Source organism: Poecilia formosa, unplaced genomic scaffold (genome assembly GCF_000485575.1).
Source record: "Poecilia formosa unplaced genomic scaffold, Poecilia_formosa-5.1.2 Scaffold468, whole genome shotgun sequence".
NCBI lineage: Eukaryota > Metazoa > Chordata > Actinopteri > Cyprinodontiformes > Poeciliidae > Poecilia > Poecilia formosa.
In genome coordinates, this window is record NW_006800407.1 from 223644 (window position 1) to 242227 (window position 18584).

Below are 18584 nucleotides of genomic sequence, written 5' to 3' on the forward strand. Positions count from 1 at the left end.
ACCTGGTTAAAAACTTTATTAGAAACAGAGAGCGCTGCTTGTTGCACACACACACACTTGTAGCATGGCTTGTGTGCGTTTCTGTATTTACATTTTTGCTCTCAAATCTCCGCCAGCAAAACACATCAGAACCAAAAAGACAACCAAGGAGTAAACAATAACTACAGTACAAACAGTCTCTTAGAAAATATTAGAAATTATTCTTTTGGGGTGTGTAAAATGTAGTTCTCAAATACAGGTGTGGTTTATTCTTTTCTTTAACATTTTATGTACAAAACAAGCAAATGTTGAGGAGCTGCTAGCAGCCGTCTGTCTGAGCCTGATGCAGAACCGAACAGGAGAAGAGCGGGTCAGTGCCAAGTTGGGGTCCAGAAGCAGGAAGATTCCTAACTTCTCATTTTATGCATTCTTGGTGCTTATGGTCACATTTCATTTACACAGTTTGAAATTTTGTGAACTGATGTTGGGTCAGTTATGAGATTTCATTTCAAGAAATCTAATTGTACCTCAGAAATGCATAAAATGTTTTTTAAAAGAAATGCATAAGAGTTTCAACTTAAATTTAACTTTATTTATGTAAGAAATTTTGTCCAAAATTTATCTAAATAAAAAGAGGGGGAAAAAAACCCTGAATATAAGAAATTCTGTCCACAAAGCCAATAAATACAAAAGGAGCTTCAGAATATTACATTTAATTTACATAAGAACTAAAAGTTAATTTTTTTTTCTCACCATCTTATTAAAATAAAAACTTTGATTGGATAGAAGATAAAACTGAAACTGGAAGCCCGTCTTCTTCCTCACCTACATTTCTCAGTTAAGGTTAAAAATGGCGGCCAGCCGTCGGTTCTTTACTGACCGCTGACCCTGAAAGCAAAGAAAGCACTACCTGAAAGCATGGTAGTGACTGGAGAGATGGTTCTGGAACCAGGACAAGTATTGGCACCCTGCAGGGGAGGGAGGGGAGACAGGAAGAGTTCTGCACCAGTGCAACAAAAGGCCGGCTCCTCAAACAAAGTCAGCCGTCAGGTGAAGTGGGCGGGCCCTCCTTGTGCGGCTCCTCCTCCATAGCTGGGAAGAAGTGCGGGCTCCCATGTCACAGCGACATGCCATCCTCTCTCTGCAGTGTCCTCACAGCTGACTTAAGTGGGGAAAGTCTGGGGGGTGAAGGGTCAGGGGGTGGGAGTGGGCGTGTCATCACCTGCACTCCACCGCCACGGTGTTCTGAGCGGGCGAGGCCGAGGACGGACTCATGCCTGTGTCTGAGGACCCTGAGGAGGTGGACGCCGTTGTGTGGGACACTGAGGACCAAACACAGCACAGTCAGTCTCCATTTGCTGAACCATGAAATCAAGTTACTGATTAATAACTTAATATAAAGTTGATTGATCTCATCAAGCCACTAGTGGTTAACTGATAGGAAGCTACGGCTGTCCCAGCAGTCATGCAGCTCAGTTGAATGAGGGCTGTTTAGGTGAATCTTAAGGAGCTTGTTGAATGTTTATATTTATGAACAGAAACATAAAGAACATTTTGCATCCCACATTGGACTCCATTTGGATCGTTTCACTCTCTCGTTCTGGTATGGCTCCACTGTCTGTATATTAAGATCCTTCATTTTAAGGATGACCAGCAGTGCCCTCTGCTGGATGATGGCCAAATTACAACACTAACAAATTATGGTTTAAACTACTATTATTATTACTCTAATTGGAACTAATTTAAATCTAACAAAAAATTAGTCAACAATTAACAGTTTGAATCCCTAGTGTGAACTGATAACATACTGATCAGGACAGAAACAGAGTGTAATCTCGTTCAGGAAACTGAAGTGAAATGCATTTTCTGCTCTGCTGCTCCCACCTTCTCTTTCCTTCTTTTTTAGTCTCTTCCTGCGTCTGTCGATGGAGGCCACCTCAGACTTGAGGCTCATGTAGTACTTCCTGATCTCCTGCAGCTTCTCCTGCAGAAAGGAAATCCTCTCTGTGCTCGACATGTTGTCCAGCTCATCTGAGGAACAGGAGACAAGAATCAGCAGCTTGATACAGAAACAGTTCATAAAACTCAGGCAGAGGAAATCACTGACTGTTTATCAGCTCATACAGGCTATCAACAAAACCCGATTGCTGTGTGAAAGCAGCTGATGTGTCCAACCACAGCCAACTGTAATGAAAGTGTGTGTGTGTTTACCAAGCTGCAGGGTCCACTTGTAGGAGCGCTGGGGGGAGGGGGAGCTGTGTTTGTCTTTACTGTGTGCAGACGGAGACGACAGACCAGAACAACGAGATTTCTGGGATTTGGACAAGGACGAGAGACGAGACTGGTCCTCACTGTCACTGCTGTGTCCTGGGGACAGGAGGGAAGGAGAGGAGGGGACATTAACTTCCAACATGAGAGACGGAGAGAAGCACAGACGCACCAAGAGTCAGAAGAACTGAACTGATTGATTTTTAGTTCAATCAATCTGAACAGATGCTAGCAACTGCTGTTACACACACACACACACACACACATCCTTGTATTTCCATCCAACTGAGGACTTTATATCGATTTCCTCTCATTTTAGTAACTGCATTAATGGTTAAAGAGACATTTTCCCAAACCATTACTAGTCTAACCTTAACCAAACCTTAATTCACCCCACATCTCAGGGAAATTGTCCACAAATGACCTCTGTTTGTGGGTGATGGTAGTGAAAGTGATCCTCCACATGCATTATACAAGTACACACACACACACACACAGTGTGACGTGGACTCTTTCTAAAACATTGGGCTCAACTCAGTGTTGAGCAGCAGTTTTCCTCTGTTCTTGGTGAACTAACACAGGAAGTGAAACAGCAAATGCAACTAAAGTTGAACATTTTTCAACTGTCTATTGTGTTGCTAGGCAGCATATCCATGTCTGTGTGTATGAGCTCAGATGTCACATGCACAAATTTTGCTGGGCATTTGGACAAGAGACAGTCGCCTCATCACACAAGAGCCATAGGAAATGAATGGAGAAGGATCCCAGAAACCAGAGATCATGACATCACGCTACCTGCTCCGTTCTTGTCGGCCTTGGCCGGGGTCAGAGTCCTTTTCTGGTTCCGTTTGTGTTTCTTGGCAGTTGGGCTGGAATTTACGTCATTCACCCTCTTCTGACCTGAGGGGTCAAAGGTCACAAATGAAACATAGGGCCTCCACTGAGGACTCAGCGGTGCTGCGCTGTTGCGATGTCTTACCTCTGTCCTTGGGTTCCTGCATGAACAGCAGGGAGGAGGAGGATGAAGTGCTGCCCTCGAAGCCGGGGCTGGAGTCGCCCCCCTGCTCACCCTGGACGGGCTCCCGCTCCTCCTCAGCCTCAGTTGGGTCCTTCGCAGGGTGGAGCTCCTCTGGACAGGCGGGGGGAGTGGCAGTCATCAAGAAGGGTCTGACCTGAGGCTGGGCAGGGAGGGAGGGGTGGACGGCGAGGGGCAGAGTGGGAGGAGCCTGTTTCTGCTCCCGCATCATGAGGAGGGGCTCTGAAGAGAGGGGGGGCTTGTCCTTCTCGTCGGGGTCGTCCAGGTCGACCTCATGGCACACCAGAGCTTCAGGGCCCATCTCAGGCTCCAGCTCTTCGACTGGGGGGGGCACTGTGGGGGTGCCTGGGGGCTCTGCGGCAGGGACGGCTGTCCCAGCATGCACCTCTGTGTCCTGATGAGGCGTCAGCTTCTCCTCGGCCACAGCGCTCAGCTTGTTCTCTGCGGGGGGACGAGGGGTGTTCTCTGGTGCCCGCTCCGGCTGCTGGGCAGCAGGAGGAACGGTAGGTTGGTCCTGCCTGCTGCCAGTGCAGAGCTTCTTCTCTGCTGTTCTCTGGTCGGCTGCCTTGCGCTTCAGCTGCGTGCTGGCCCTCTCTTTAGGCTCCACCTCCTCCTCCTCCTCCTCGGTGGCGGAGTCTGTGTCGGAGTTGATAGAGGGAGGTTTGTGCAGGAGGTGCTGGGAGGGCAGGCAGTGCAGGACCACCATGGGCTCCTCCTGTCTCTTCAGGGTGGACAGCAGAGTGGCCTGCAGGGGTGAGGGGGCCGGGGTCGTGGCCAGGGCAGGGCCAGAATTGCAGTGAGGGATTGTGGGAGGAGTCTCAGAGTCCCTAAGGTTGACCCTGCGACCTTTGCCCCTGGGAGTCAGCAGGGGTATGACACGGCTCTCGTCCTCTGCTGTGGAGGGCAGGGACGGCTGAGAGGGTGACGTCCTGCTGAGGGGCGTGTCCAGAACCACTTCCTGTCCAGGTAACGTTCTTGTCCCGGCACACAGCTTAACCTCCTTCTCCAGGTGAACCGCTGACTCCTGGGGCTCCTCCACAGGCTCCGCCCCCTGCTGCTTCTCCGTTTGGTTCAGAGGCTCGTCTGCTTTCTCCTGAGGCATGCTGGGACACGGGGAGGTGGGGACATCCATCAGCACAGCACAGGCTCCTGAGGACACCATATTGCCGTCGGCAGCAGCCTCAGCCACAGACTGCTCCCTCGCCTCGTCTTCTTCCTCCTCTTCCTCTTCCTCAGGCAGGGCTTGTTCCTCATCTGGCTCACAGGCTGGAGGTTCTGATCTCCCTCGCCACAGCGACGGTTTGTCAGTTTTCTCGAGGGCGTCGTCTGCATCGCTGTCATCAGAGGAGTTCCCAGAATCCTCTGTAGGGTCAGACAGCAGTGGTTTTAGCAGGGTGGGCCGGCTGTGCAGCAGGAAGCAGAGAGCGGCGGTCTTCTTACCGTTAGACGGTGGGTCAGACTCGTACAGGCCAGAGGTCCTCCTGGTTCTCCTGCGAGGCGTGTCTGCACAAACAACAACATTCAGCACACAACCTAGCAAAGCTTCAGAGTTCAGGATGATCGCGGCCTCCTACCGTTCCCATTGGCCAGGTCGGGCCGAGAGCTCTTCCCATTGGCCTGGCCCTCGCTGCTGAGGGTTTTGGACACGCTGCGTCCCGCCGGGCCGCTGGGCGTGGGCCTGGTCTGAGGGCGGCCACGCTTCAAGCCTGTTGGCTTCAGAGGCGTTATGGAAGCTGGCTTCTCGTCATCCTTTTCTCCCTTCTCTGAGTCTTCCTTGTCTTTGTTCTGTCAGAAGAAAATTTGAGAAAGAGAGTTCTTACGGGCACGGAGTTTACACTCCGAGAGTAAAAATGAGGGGAACTACACCAAGTACGGAGCACACACACTCACTCCTAAGGGCAACTTGGGTCGACCTGATGTGTGAGCTCAAAGTCTCACCATGGAGAGACCTCAAGCTGGGATTTGAACCCAAAATCTTTTGCTTAAATGAGAAGTACTATATATTTTACAGGCATATACGCCATTTCACAGCACAATCAAGTCAATATATTAATTTCAATTCTGTATATATCAAATATGACTAGAAAAATTAGATTTTTTTAATTTAACCCTTTGAAATTGGGTCTCTGTCTCTTTAAAACCTTCTGCTCTTTCTGGAACTCCACCTTCAAAAAGTCATCACAACATTACAATGTTTTTGCCAGCATTGTGCTGAAAAGTAGCTTGTATGAAGAGCTCAGCAGATGCTCAGTTCCACCAGGTGTTTGCTAATTGCTGCTAGCTAGTCTGAAGGAGCTGAGAGAGGGAGGGGCTGCTCTGTAATGCAGAAGTCCAGAAACGTGGAAACTGCAGCTCTGAGGACTAGCTGCGTCTCGAAGGTGGAGACAGGTCCACTCAGGTGTTTACACGGCTGAATGGTTGCCATGGAGTTTAAAGGATTTCTCAAACATGAATGACAAAATCAAGGTGACACTCCAGGTATGTTTTTGATGAGAGAAAAACATGACAAGATGTAAAACTCAAAAAAGTTGACTTTACATAATTGCCCCTTTAAGAACAAAGCTAATATTGTTTTTTATTGTTAAGAAGTTATGAGTCTGACCTACTAATAATGTTCTGATGAACCACAAGGTGGCAGTAAAGCACACAGTGAGCATAGAGGAGCATCTCTAGTCCTACCTTGACTTTTTTTCTCTGTCTCTTCTTGGTTCCTTTCTCTGCAGGCCAGATGATGCGGTCAGCCTTCACCCATTCATCATATCTGTGGATCACACACACTCATTCAATGTTCTTAATCAGTTTTGTGTCTGCCGTTACCAATCACTACACACTGCCCACCTGGCACTAATATTACACACTTCTAAAAGCAGAACCAGCCCTGTTCTCACATAGGCTGATATAACAGAAAGCTGGTGGCACTGACCTAACGTTCCAGCCGTAGTAGTGAACCAGGTAGAACTGCTCTCCATTGTCTATGTCCGTCTTCTTGATGTGGGCCTCATAGATCTTCTGGGTTTTTCCTCTGCCGTACTTCACCCTGACCTTGGTTCCTGCCAAAGAGTCTCCATCCTCTTCATCTTCACTTCTAAATGAAAAGACAAACAAATAGTACAAGGCATATCAGTTCTATCACATTTAGCATTCTTATTTTAATAGTATTCATAAGCAGTACGTTTAATTTCTCTAAGCTAACTCATACTTTGAATAATCCACCATATTCTAGAGTAAAAATCTGGATTTTGTTTCTGATCAATCTGCTCATGATGAGCACACCTACTGGCAAACTCATTTGCATTCAATGGTGTTTGTTTTGGAAATGGAGATTACAAGGATGCTCTTGTAATCTCCACAAGGAAACATAATGGTTTCCTTATTTTCAATTTAATTCAATTCAAAAATACTTTATTGACCCCAAAGGGACATTAAATATTGTAAGTCATTAATTCAAAGTCTTCAATGAGTTGTTGTAGATATTGATGGAAGGAAAGGTCTCTTGTTGCTTTATTTCTGTATTGACCTAAAACAATTATTTTGGGTCTGGACGACATGGCTGGAAAAACTTAAGCATTTTATATTAGTCAATTATTGGTTTGTTTTTTGTTTAAATACTGCCAAACTGGTGATGAGACCTTCCCCACTTAATCCACAGTTTTCACTTCATATTGTTTTTTATTGTTAAGCAGTGATGAGGCACAGTGGTGAAACCTGAAACTGCTGTAAGTCACTCAACAGGTTGTTGCTAGGTAACCAAAGAGCAAGTTAGTTGATGCCATCAACCTTACTCTATATATCATGGTATTTTACTTGATTGAGTTTATTATATTATTATTATTTCTGGGCTGTTTGTCCAGTAAAGTTTCTTCAGATGACATTGTTGTGACTTGGAGGGTTAAACTGAATGTTGTCATGAATAAAATTAAATAATTAAAAAAAGAAAAGAAATCTTACCCATGTCGTCTTCTCTCCTCCTCCCCTTCTTCTTCCTCATCATCGTCGTCCTCTTCCTCCTCGTCGGAGCCTTTCTCAGAGTCGTCCAGTCGTCTGTTGCTGCGCCTCCTCACCTCTCTCTGCTGCTCCTCACTGTTCTCTGGCCCTCCCCGTCCAGGGTTCTCTGGCTTAGGGGGCAGTTTGCCCCGACTGCCCACACCTCTTCTCCTCCCCTACAGTCAGACCAATCAGATGTCTGCTTTCAGATTCAGGTTATTCGTTTTTCAAACAAACCTGATGTAAAAAGAGGGGAAGTTCTTACCCTGGGTGACGAATGTCTCTCCTTCACCTCCTTTTCGCTCTCGCTCTCTGAATCGGCCTCCTCCCTCTTGTCATCAGCAGACTCTGACTTGATGGGCATTGTGAAGGCCTCCTTAAGCTCAACTTTAGCTTTCTTGTGATTGGACGGGGGGTTGTTGTGGTGGATGGTTCTGAAGGTGATGCCGGCAGAACAGCAGTACTCCTCAAACCCAGACAGATACCTGACAGCACACATCACAGATAAATGCTCATCCAGGCTGCAGCCAGCCACTTCTTCACAATAAGTACAACACATCCAAACTTATGAAGCCTGGAAACATTTAGCTTCGGTCAAACTGATGAAGGACAGATAGAAGAACCGTCATAAGCCATTACATCCTTAAAGACAATGTCCAAAGTTAAAGAGCTCTTTGATATTTCCCATTAGAGATTAAGAATACTAAAAACACAGTGTATTTATTATTATTATTATTATTTTTAGAATCACTGCATTACTTAACTAAAAACTTTTACTGGAAGCATTTTCTAAAACATCAAAAAACAGCTCAACTGTCAACTGATTCATAAAATACAAAAAAAAATTATTTGCCATTAATGAGCAGAATCAGCAGGGAGGATCTGAACTTTACCACAAGTTATTTGATCAGTGCATCTCTGTCAGCAGTACACAAGTTTACCATTTTACTGACACCAACAGCCGAAATTAGTGATCACAATTAGGCCAGTCATAATAACCAATTTTACTGGATGATCAGAGACAGAAACGGTAATTTTGTTTTGAGTCAATTTTCAATTTATATATTGATAATGGCGTAGTAATTCCTTCTGAAAGACTAATAAACTTTAATTTAGTACAGAAGGCTCCACAAAGGAACTGGAAGACATTTAAAATATCCAAAACAAAAACAAGCTAAATTAATAGATAAAACAGAAATAAAATAAAATATAAAAAACACTGAAAGCAGAAATAAAATGTATTATTAAGTCTGTGAACAAAAAGAGTGGAATTTACTGAGCTCATTTTAATTCATCATGTCATTAATTGATGGATTACTTAACTGCAACAGGCTTACTCACAATACACCAGTAAAACTCGAAAAGAATAACTTCATGTTTGTTGACACCGAGTTTCTTCACAGTGGTCAGACCCAGAAGACCTCATGTCAGACCAGCCCTATGAATCTTAGCTGTATGGAGGTAGCTTACACATTCAACTTGCACAAAGTTTGTGCACATGAGCAGGGCTGTGGCAAACGACTATTTTAGTAATCGAATACAATTCTTTTGCTACATTAAATTCTTCCATAACAGCAGCATATCCCTGCATTCCTAACAATTACTTGCAGTAGCTTAGAAAATTAACATGCAACAGTAAAAGCTCATTTTCTAAATCACCCTAGACAAAAATTGCACAAAAATCTGAAATTATATAAATGTTAATAATAAAAAATTAAAAATAAAGCAGCACATATTCATCTTCAGTAAAGGTAATAGATGAGTTGTCACTTTGCACAGCTTTTTATAGCTTTTGTGTGCATGTGAGCGATGGGATCTTTGTCATAACCAGAAACGCATTTGTTGCTGCGCTAGGCTGGTAGAAAATTCATTTTCTGCTTTGTCTGTAAAGCTACACTTGCACTAAGCCTCAGCTGCAGCCTGATCATGGCACTTCTTACTTTTTGTAGGCTGTCTTGACATTGTAGGATGCAGCTGAGTTGAGAACAGGGATCCCCAGATCCATGTAGACCTGCTTCCACACTGTGCCAGACTCGATCTGAAACAGGCAGAAAAGCGGAGCGTCAGCCAGCTGCTGTGGGACTCCTGTATCTGGACAATACTGATGGGTTCTGTCAGACAGCCAAGAGGATCATCAGGACTTCAGTCCAACATGCGAAACTTCTCTCAGGATCATCACTCACACGGCCCGGCACTATAATCAGTCTGCAGCTCTACAGTGACCTCCTCACCTTGCGACAGCCTCCCAAGTGGTAGACCAGCCTGAAGAGCTTGAAGAGGTTCAGGTCTTTGTAGCCCAACACCGGGGGCTTGTTGATGGGAGTGCCTGACAGAGAACATGGATCAGACGTTACTCCTTTCATTCACCAGGAAACATTCTAGTTAAAACCAAGACAGGCTGGAAATGTCAATGAAATGCAAATCACATCTGTGATTTAAGAGTCGAAATGTTTGTTTCAATCAAACCATGTTTATCACAAGGATAAGTTGGTCATTTCCACAGAAAAATAAAAGAGTTCATTCCTACTGACCTTCAGTTAAAATGCCAGAGAAGCCACTAATGCATGACACTATTACCGTTTTCTTCACTTATGTCTTTTATTAAATGAAACCACAGATGTTCAAGTCTTACCTCTGTCCTCCATGAATTTGTAGAGCTGCTGGAGGAAGTTCTCCTTCTCCTCAGGGTCTGCCTCCTCCTCCGGCTAAACACACAGAGCATGAGAGAGAGAGAGAGAGAGAGAGGCAGCTCATTAGACAGACTTTCACTTGTTTGTTAACCACTAGCTGGAATATAACTATAATCAATAACTACATAGACCTGTAATGGCTTGTATGGGTGCCTCGATTTCCTTAGTCTTTAGAGAAACTAACCTTATCTACTCACACAAAGGTCTGAAAATCAGCCCCGAGTCTGAGAGACTGACTGAGGCTGACCACCAGGTAACATCTGTCAACAGTCACCCACAGTTGCCAACTTAGCAAGTTTGTTTCCATTTTTAGCAAATTTTGAGACAAAAAATAAAAAAAGAACAAAATTGGTTTCTGCCAAAATGGGAAGTGCCAGGTTAGGCTTTATAAATACAAAAAAGATTCATCATCCAAAAAATGTATGGAAGATGTAATTTATTTATAAAAAGGTTAATTAATATGAAATTCACACCAGATGTCAGCAAAAAGGAGTCGTCACAAACAAAAAGTATCAAGTAGAATAAGACAGTTTGGGTGAGCATCTATAGTATTGATAATCATTTATAGTGAAAAATTATTTATCACAATGAGAATTTGGTTTTATTATGACAACAATAAATTCTCAGTAATTATGTCTGAAAAGCCCCCAAAACTAAAAATATTGTCAGGGTTATTACTTTTGATATTTTCTCCACTTTATGCAACTGGTTTCCAAAAGCAGTCCATTTCTACTGACAGAATTACAAGTCCACATTGCAAACCTCTAGATGTATTGAAAACATGAAAAAAAGGAAGCTGCAAACAATCCATAGAGAGGCAAGACAGTAACAGAATCAATTCTAGAGCAAATCACTACCAGCTGGTTTAGTCTTTAATGAAGGCCTAGAAAAAACTCATTTCTACGGTGAAGCATCTTATAATGGACTTAAAGTGAAAAGCTCTCCAGATCCTCACAACCTCATTCTAAAACACACTGATGACATTCATTATGTTCTGTCTTCTCTATAGGATTACAGCAGAACCATGCTCTGTTGCTTATTTGTCTCCAAAGAATCATGTAACATTTTTTTTAAAAAGACACTTGCCTCTTCCTTGATGTGTTTCTTTCTCTTTTCATCCTCAGTCTCTTCTTCCTCCTCCTCTGCCTCACTCTCCTTGTCATCTTTGTCATCTTCACTGGAGGAAGAGTCTAGAATCTGACTCATGTCCATCTTCCATGCTTCTGGAACCTCTCTGCTCCTCAGAAACATCTGGGCTCCTTCAATGCCTGCAGGGCATGGAGACAAAGCCAAGCATGAGACAGATGTGGAAAAAGTGAGAACAGCAGGAAGGAAGGGCGCCTCACCTCTCCTGTTGGAAAAATCCGGCTTGCTAACGCTGATGGCGTTGACCAGGTGAGCGTGTCTCCTCCCCACAGTGTAGCTGCAGCATTAAGACAAAAGAGAGAAATGTTCTATCCAAGTCATGCTGATCTATCACATTAAAGTACATTAACTTTTTTGTGGCTTTAATGACACATTTGAAGAATAAATAAATAAATCAGTATGACTGCTTAAGTGATGAGGAGCAGATTTCTGTATACAAAGATAATAAAAAGTAAACTCACAATTTGCCATCACAGAAGGACCTGACCAGACACTGATCCTTCTTCACTAGCAGCTCATCGCTGCAGCTGGGAGACACCACCTGCAGAAGCAACACAGCTTAACCTCTGCTAGTCAGCAGCAGATTTTACACCTGGAGCAGGAATTAGAGATCCACCGATCTGATATTAATATCTGTATCGGCTCCGATGTTGGAAAAAAAAAAAAAAAACAAGACACAGATAGTGACAAAATGCGCAAAACACAAAAGCACAGATACACCACATAAAACTATACGCTGTGCGCTCAGACACACAACACACAATATATATTATATATAGAAAAAAAACCCAAAAACACACTCTCAAAAACATGAAAAAAAAGGTATAGGAGAGTATATTTACACATGTAAAAAAAACAGACAAAACGTAGAGTTAGACACAGTCACAATAATATATATGAGAGGTGTTTACATGTTTGACTAAGATTGTATTAGTGTATTTTAGTGTGCTGTACTGGTGCAGAGTTAGCAAATAAACCTGACATTTGTGTCTATGTTTAAAAAAGAAAAGTCAGTTCTGGGTTATTTTTCTGTATCGGTTCGTATTGGCTGGGACTAAACCTCACATATCAGTATCAGAAGAGAAAAAAGTGGATTGTGCATCCCTAGCAAGAACCAGAAATATAACAAAAACTAAACTAGTTATGTGAAGCAGGTCTTCACCTAACTGATAGACTGCAGTGGTTTTATCCAGTCAAGCTGCAGCCCCATTTTATTTTGTCCTCTTGTGTTGGAACACAGCAGTGAGAAGACGTTTACCCAGATTTGTTGCTTTATTAAAACAAAAATGTAGCACTATGAAGCATTTTCTCAAAGTGGCCATTTTTAATATCATCATCACTGTAACTGGCAGCGGATTGGTCAGACAGCCAAGAGAAATTGTGACATCACATGACATCATCAGCACATAAAGCGAAACCATTTCTCAAGTATCATCACTCCTTCTCCAGATCCAGTCACAGTAGCAGCTGTAGTAGTTTTCTAACATGAAAAGTAACGAGTGCTTTTACAAATCTGAGAGAAACCTCAATATTAATCAGCTGACTGTCTTTCTTTGTGGATTGCCAAACAGCTCGGAGCTCATTCTCCTGATCCTCTGCAGTAAGACACAGCAACATATTCTAGAAGATGTTTTGAGGACCAATCACCTTCTAAAGAAGTCTGTATTCCTAATATTAAACATCCTGTTACACAGTTGACATCAGAAATCGGAATCTGTTTTCATGTATTTACCAGAGCCATGAACCAATCAGTGGACTCCTCTGTGTTCTCTATGCTGCAGATCTGACCCAGCAGCCCATCGGTCAGCCTCTTCTTGTCGTCCTCCTCTTCTTCGCTCGATGAAGTCTCGTTCTCCTCATCAGCTCTGAAATACACAAGAGGAAGTTGAACCTAAGGGTTAGCAGACAGGAAGTGAACCAAAGACTAAATGTGCAAATGTTGCATATGAAAACAGCTTTTAAAAATAATAATTCAAGAAGGAAAAGCTTTTGAAGAGGTAGAAAATTATTCTTTATTTTCAGAACCGCAGCAACTTTTTTTTTTAAATCAATAAAAATAATAAACACTTCAGTAAAAAGGCAATCACAAAGAGATAATACTGGAGCTTTTCTGTTTTAAAATTTATTGAGAAACGCCTGTTTCTCAATAAATTGAGAAACAATTATGGTAAGAACTTAGTCTTCTTACCATAAAGACTAAGTTTTCTTAGTCTTTATGGTAACCATCAAAAGAGAAATTCAACTCAAACACAGAAATTATACAATCAGAAAACTTACTTTAGCTACATTTTATTTCATTTCTGATATTTAATTTCTCTTTGGGATCAATAAAGTATTTTTGAATTTCAAGTCCTGAAAGGAACTCCTATTGTATCAGTGCTGAACTACATGACCATCTCAGAAACAAGTAAGAACATCGCAGGAAAAGATCTTTTTTATTCTGTTGCTCATTTCAAAAAGTGAAACTTGGATTATAAAAGATTCACAGCTTTAAAATACTTCAAGTTTTAATCTTGTCATTTTAAAGATTATGGCTTACAAATTATGAACACACAACATTTTTAACATGACATTAGAAAAAAGATTGAATTTGGCGTTGGCCATCTGTCAGCTATAATATTGAACCTTTTCACATCTAAAACCTGCAGCTAACCAGCCGGTCTTTGGACACACCTGGTATCCTGCATTTGTTCTAACTGACTGAAAATGATAGACTGCAGTGGTTTTATCCAGTCAAGTTGCAGCCCCATTTTATTTTGTCCTCTTGTGTTGGAACACAGCAGTGAGAAGACGTTTACCCAGATTTGGTGTTTTATTAAAACAAAAATGAAGCGCTCAGCCGTATAAAGCAGATTCTCAAAGTGGCCATTTTTAATATTATCATCACTGTAACTGGCAGCGGATTGGTCAGACAGCCAAGAGAAATTGTGACATCACATGACATCATCAGCACATAAAGCGAAACCATTTCTCAAGTATCATCACTCCTTCTCCAGATCCAGTCACAGTAGCAACTGTAGTAGTTTTCTAACATGAAAAATAACGAGTGCCTTTACAAATCTGAGAGAAACCTCAATATTAAACAGCTGACTGTCTTTCTTTGTGCTTTTGTAGAGTTAAACACCACAAATGTAAGTTGACAAACAGCCCAGAACTCATTCTGCTGACCCTTTTCAAGAGAAACTTGGAAAGATGAACAGCAGCTACAAACATGTCTCTGATCTCGCTGTGGCTGTTGTCACCTCGCCCTGCTTGTGTCTGGCTGCTCAAAGCAAACCAAGAGCAAAAACTCACACAGCCTGGGACGAGCGTCTTCCGCCTCTGTTCGACTTTTTCCCGATGACCGGGGTGCCGAAATGCTCTGGGTTAGTCAGCGGCAGCTGGTCCAACGTCTGTGAGGGAGAAATGTAGAACATTTCAATCGTTCTGAACTTTTTCTTTTAAGGAAGTGACAGTCATGCGTCAGGAAACTCACCTCGCTCTCTGCAAAATGCCTCTCTCCCTTCAGACACAGGGATGATCGACGCAGAGTTTTCTCATCGCCGTCATCAAAGACTGAAAGAGACAGAGCGGTCAACACATCATCAAAAGCCATCTAGTACTGAAGGATGAGATCTAGAGTAATGGCCAGGAACAGGGATCTGGTCCATGGGAACTTCAGATTCCTACAGTGAGGAGGAATCTGGCTTTTCTCACAGTGGATCATTTATCACTAAGGAACAATAAAGACACAAAAACTATTTTGATATTCTAGGGAGAAGTAGTTTTTCTACTGCTTTGCCTCTTCTCCATCTCTGATCAGACAGTCTGTAAACCTGTGCATCATTACCCTCAGCGCCTGCAGTGAAGACTGTTTACTTCTGAGAGGAGAGCGGTTCTTCTGGGTGAGCTATAAATACTGTGACTAATGACATGTGCTGGTTCTGAAGTCCAGGCAGACAGGTACATCAAACTCTTAAAAGAGCTGTGCAGATGAAAAGATATCTGCAAACCTCAGAAACAAAAAGCAGCGCTGGAGAGGAGACCGAGACTCAATCGGACAGAAAGCTACTGAGGGTGGGTCTTTTTTCACACACAGCTCTTCCATGGTGGCTTACTCTGTGCTTAATGAGCAGTACATTTGTGGATTCTATGGTGTCTTTGTCCAGTTCAGGTTAGACTTGAACCATTTTAGAATCTAGCAAAGAGCAGATGATTTTTAGCTAGTGCTAAGGCCCTAAGACCACTTTAGAGGAACGTAGTTGTTCTTTTACTGCAACACAAACTTGATTTACAGGTGATTATGTTTTGTTGAATAGGCTAGGGTGGGTCTATAGGCTGCACTAAATAAGATAATCACATTTTTTACACAAAATCATCTTCTTAGTCCTGACTATTTTGAGCTCCTTTCACAAACCTTAAATCCAAGTAAGCTGCTGCTGGCCACGCCCCCCATTCAACGTTGATGCTCACACATAAATGGCTGCAAACAGATGCGCAATTATATAGTCGTATATCTTTAAAAGCATAAGTGGAGCCTCCTGCACAACCATCAAGAATTCAGCAAGTGGTTTCTGGGTTTTACATCAACCACAAAAAACAGTGCATACAGCTGTAAAACCAGCTAACCAAACATGCTCGTGCTCTGCTAAGGTTGCTAGGGAACGGGCTGTGTTTTACTGGGTTTGTTGGGTAACGGGCTGGGCTTTGCTGGGGTTGCTACGTGAGGGACAGTGCCTGCTGATTTGTGACATTATTTCAAAGGTTTTTGAAATGGCTCGTCTTCCAGACACCAAAAACCATCCGAGTGTTTTTAGAAGCAGTAGAAACAAAAAATATACAAACAAACAAAATAAATAAATAAATAAATGCAAGAAATCAGAATTTATCACAATAGATCCCTTTAAGGTCTAACATTTTCACTTTATTGCTGCTCCAGTAGTTTCTCCCTAGAGCTGCAGCTTTAAACATCTGATTGGTGATTCTAATCAAAGATGTTATTGTGCGTTGTGGTTTGTCACTGTATCTGGCAGCGGATTGGTCAGACAGCCAAGAGAAAATGTGACATCATATAACGACGTCATCAGCTCAAAAAGCGAAACCATTTCTCAGCATCATCACTCCTCACACACAGCCAGGTCCAAATGTTCTGCAGCTGTTCTGTTAGTGAGAAAATAATGTCCTGTTGCTAGGGAACCACCGATAAACTGCCTCACATTTCCTCAACTTTGGGGGATTGGCTGATACTTTCAGCTTGCAGGTGCACGTTAACAGTCACCCCTCTATTGCTAACTTAGCAACTTTGTTGCCATATTTAACACCACACACACACACACACACACACAAATAAATAGAAAACAACACACAGTACTGGCCAAACTCAGAACCAGCCGGTCCCACTCAGAGATTTGTGATCAACCAGAAAACTGCAATCGGTGCACTGCTACCTCTCACCACTAATGCAGTGGGACAGACTACTACCAGCTGATGCTGCTGCTCTTCCAGGGGCTAGCTATGGGAAATCTTAAAAACAGCCTCTATCTAAGGGCTTACTATGTTTTTATGTGCATTAACAGTAATTTGTTGGAATAAACTGTTAAATTTAAGCAGCTCATCTGTCCACCCCTCAGACCAGCATGCTGACAGCAGTCCTCTGTAGATAACTTGTCAACACTCACCAACAGTGTAGAGGCTGGCATCTGTCAGCTTACTGATGACGGCCTCACTGCTCAGACCCTCATTGGTCTTCACCTCCACAGTGGAGCCCACCTGAAGGACACACACCAGATCACTTTATTTAACCTGAACACCAGACTCATCCACAAGGTTAAAATTATTTTTTTATTGGGATTTTATATGAAAGACCAACAGAGTTGTGTATAATGATGAAGAGGAAAAATGATTTCCAATGATACTGTCAGTTTAGCTTCTTATTTACCATCAAGAAATCAAATTTATTATGATGATGAATCAAAATTATTATAATTTAAAAAATAAATAATTTTGATTATTTATTTTTTAAATAAATAAAAAATAATTTTATTTCGGTGAAATTGAGTGGTCCTCAATTTCACCGAGGGCCACTTCAGCATAGTGGCCACCCTCAACGGGCCACATTGACGGTACAAGGAAGGAGTGGCCAGGTTCAGTCCTCCAGAATGCAACTTTTAGATGCATCCCTGCTAAAACACACCCCAGACAAAAGGTTGACTTCACTCATCCCTACTGTCACATGATACCAGAAAACATTGAAGTTTTTGTCAATTTCCTACCTTTCATGGTAGAAAAGTATTCCTACCATGTGAGCATTAAAAAGGCTCACATGGTAGAAATACTTCTGTGAGGCTGAGAGAAATCAACTCGGCCATTTTTATCTTTGCATGATCAGAAAATAATGTTCATGTGATGTATGCAGCTTTGATTCTTTAAATAGCTTCTGTGTGAAAGTCTGATGCAGACAGAAAATAAAACCTTTCTGTCTGTTGCATTAAAGCAGCTTACCCTCAGAGGACCTTTGACCTGGTCGTCCTGCACTACCTGGGACGTGCTTTCACCTTTCAGAGTCACCTGGGGACAGAGACGGACGGAGGACAGGAGGTCAACATCTTCCTCTCTCCTTCACTTGGACAAGAAATAGGAAGTGATCAAAGTTCACCGGAGAACATTTTTGAGAACTGAGAAGAACTCATGCATTTCTTTTATTTCATTTTAGTGAAGAAACGTGAGATTATTTAACTTTTCGCTGCAGAATATGTTTTATGACAAAGAAATCAAGAGAAGCGAGTCTCTGCCTGATTTCAGTCTAAATGTCGTCCCTGAGTCCAGGATGTCTGATCATTGCTGCATTTTCCACAAAAGATTTTCATACTGATTTAGAGCCAGAATAGTTCAGAATTTTGGACAAAATTGGAATAGTCTGAATACAGAAAGTTTGTGTGACATCCACTTTCAGGAGAGACGTTCAAATTATATTTACTGCATGTTCTAATCCCAAACACCGGCCACAGCCCCTAAAGTATGAAGTTATGAAACAGGAAACAGTTCAAACTCATTAGAGGAATACTAAAAATACTAGAAATGGTCTATTTGTTGCCCTGCAGTGTTCATTTGTCTGAACTGTTTTTCAAAGTGTAAACGAACATGACTTAAACATTAACCAAAGGGTTTTTCCATCCTTTCTTCCTGTCTAAACACTGACCAACTGCACTGCAAACAGTTAGAAATACAAGTAGTACTTCAACATGATTAGCATATTTGCCATGTGGCTCATTACCATGTCAATAATATTCATTTCAAAGCATTTGAAAACAAATCCTCGTCCCTGTGTCTTTCAGGTGAATCAATCTATGGTGGATTTCTAATTTGGGAGAATTCAACCAGCTGAACCAGCCAAGAACTGGTTTTAACAACGCCAGCAGCTGTGGCTGGACCGTAACTACAGAGCTATGAGAAGGTAAACATTTGAGACAAACCAATCTATCACAGTCTGCTGGTTTAGATCT

General features: G+C 42.5%; 1 protein-coding gene across 1 annotated transcript in view; it reads right to left on the reverse strand.

Moving 5' to 3' along the window:
- arid4a (AT-rich interactive domain 4A) overlaps positions 1 to 18584 on the reverse strand; it is a 25012-nt gene continuing 6428 nt past the window's right edge. The window contains exons 4-25 of the mRNA XM_007578142.2: positions 17584 to 17649; positions 16761 to 16851; positions 14579 to 14658; positions 14398 to 14495; positions 12836 to 12968; positions 11565 to 11644; positions 11304 to 11380; positions 11044 to 11225; positions 9900 to 9972; positions 9499 to 9593; positions 9208 to 9305; positions 7533 to 7752; positions 7232 to 7443; positions 6207 to 6368; positions 5963 to 6044; positions 4858 to 5068; positions 4724 to 4786; positions 3227 to 4645; positions 3043 to 3147; positions 2191 to 2346; positions 1864 to 2010; positions 1 to 1301 (exon numbers count right to left, since the gene is read on the reverse strand). Of these exons, the coding sequence (XP_007578204.1) occupies positions 1198 to 1301; positions 1864 to 2010; positions 2191 to 2346; positions 3043 to 3147; positions 3227 to 4645; positions 4724 to 4786; positions 4858 to 5068; positions 5963 to 6044; positions 6207 to 6368; positions 7232 to 7443; positions 7533 to 7752; positions 9208 to 9305; positions 9499 to 9593; positions 9900 to 9972; positions 11044 to 11225; positions 11304 to 11380; positions 11565 to 11644; positions 12836 to 12968; positions 14398 to 14495; positions 14579 to 14658; positions 16761 to 16851; positions 17584 to 17649 (3954 nt within the window). The 3' untranslated portion in view covers positions 1 to 1197. The remainder of the gene's footprint in view (positions 1302 to 1863; positions 2011 to 2190; positions 2347 to 3042; positions 3148 to 3226; positions 4646 to 4723; positions 4787 to 4857; positions 5069 to 5962; positions 6045 to 6206; positions 6369 to 7231; positions 7444 to 7532; positions 7753 to 9207; positions 9306 to 9498; positions 9594 to 9899; positions 9973 to 11043; positions 11226 to 11303; positions 11381 to 11564; positions 11645 to 12835; positions 12969 to 14397; positions 14496 to 14578; positions 14659 to 16760; positions 16852 to 17583; positions 17650 to 18584) is intronic.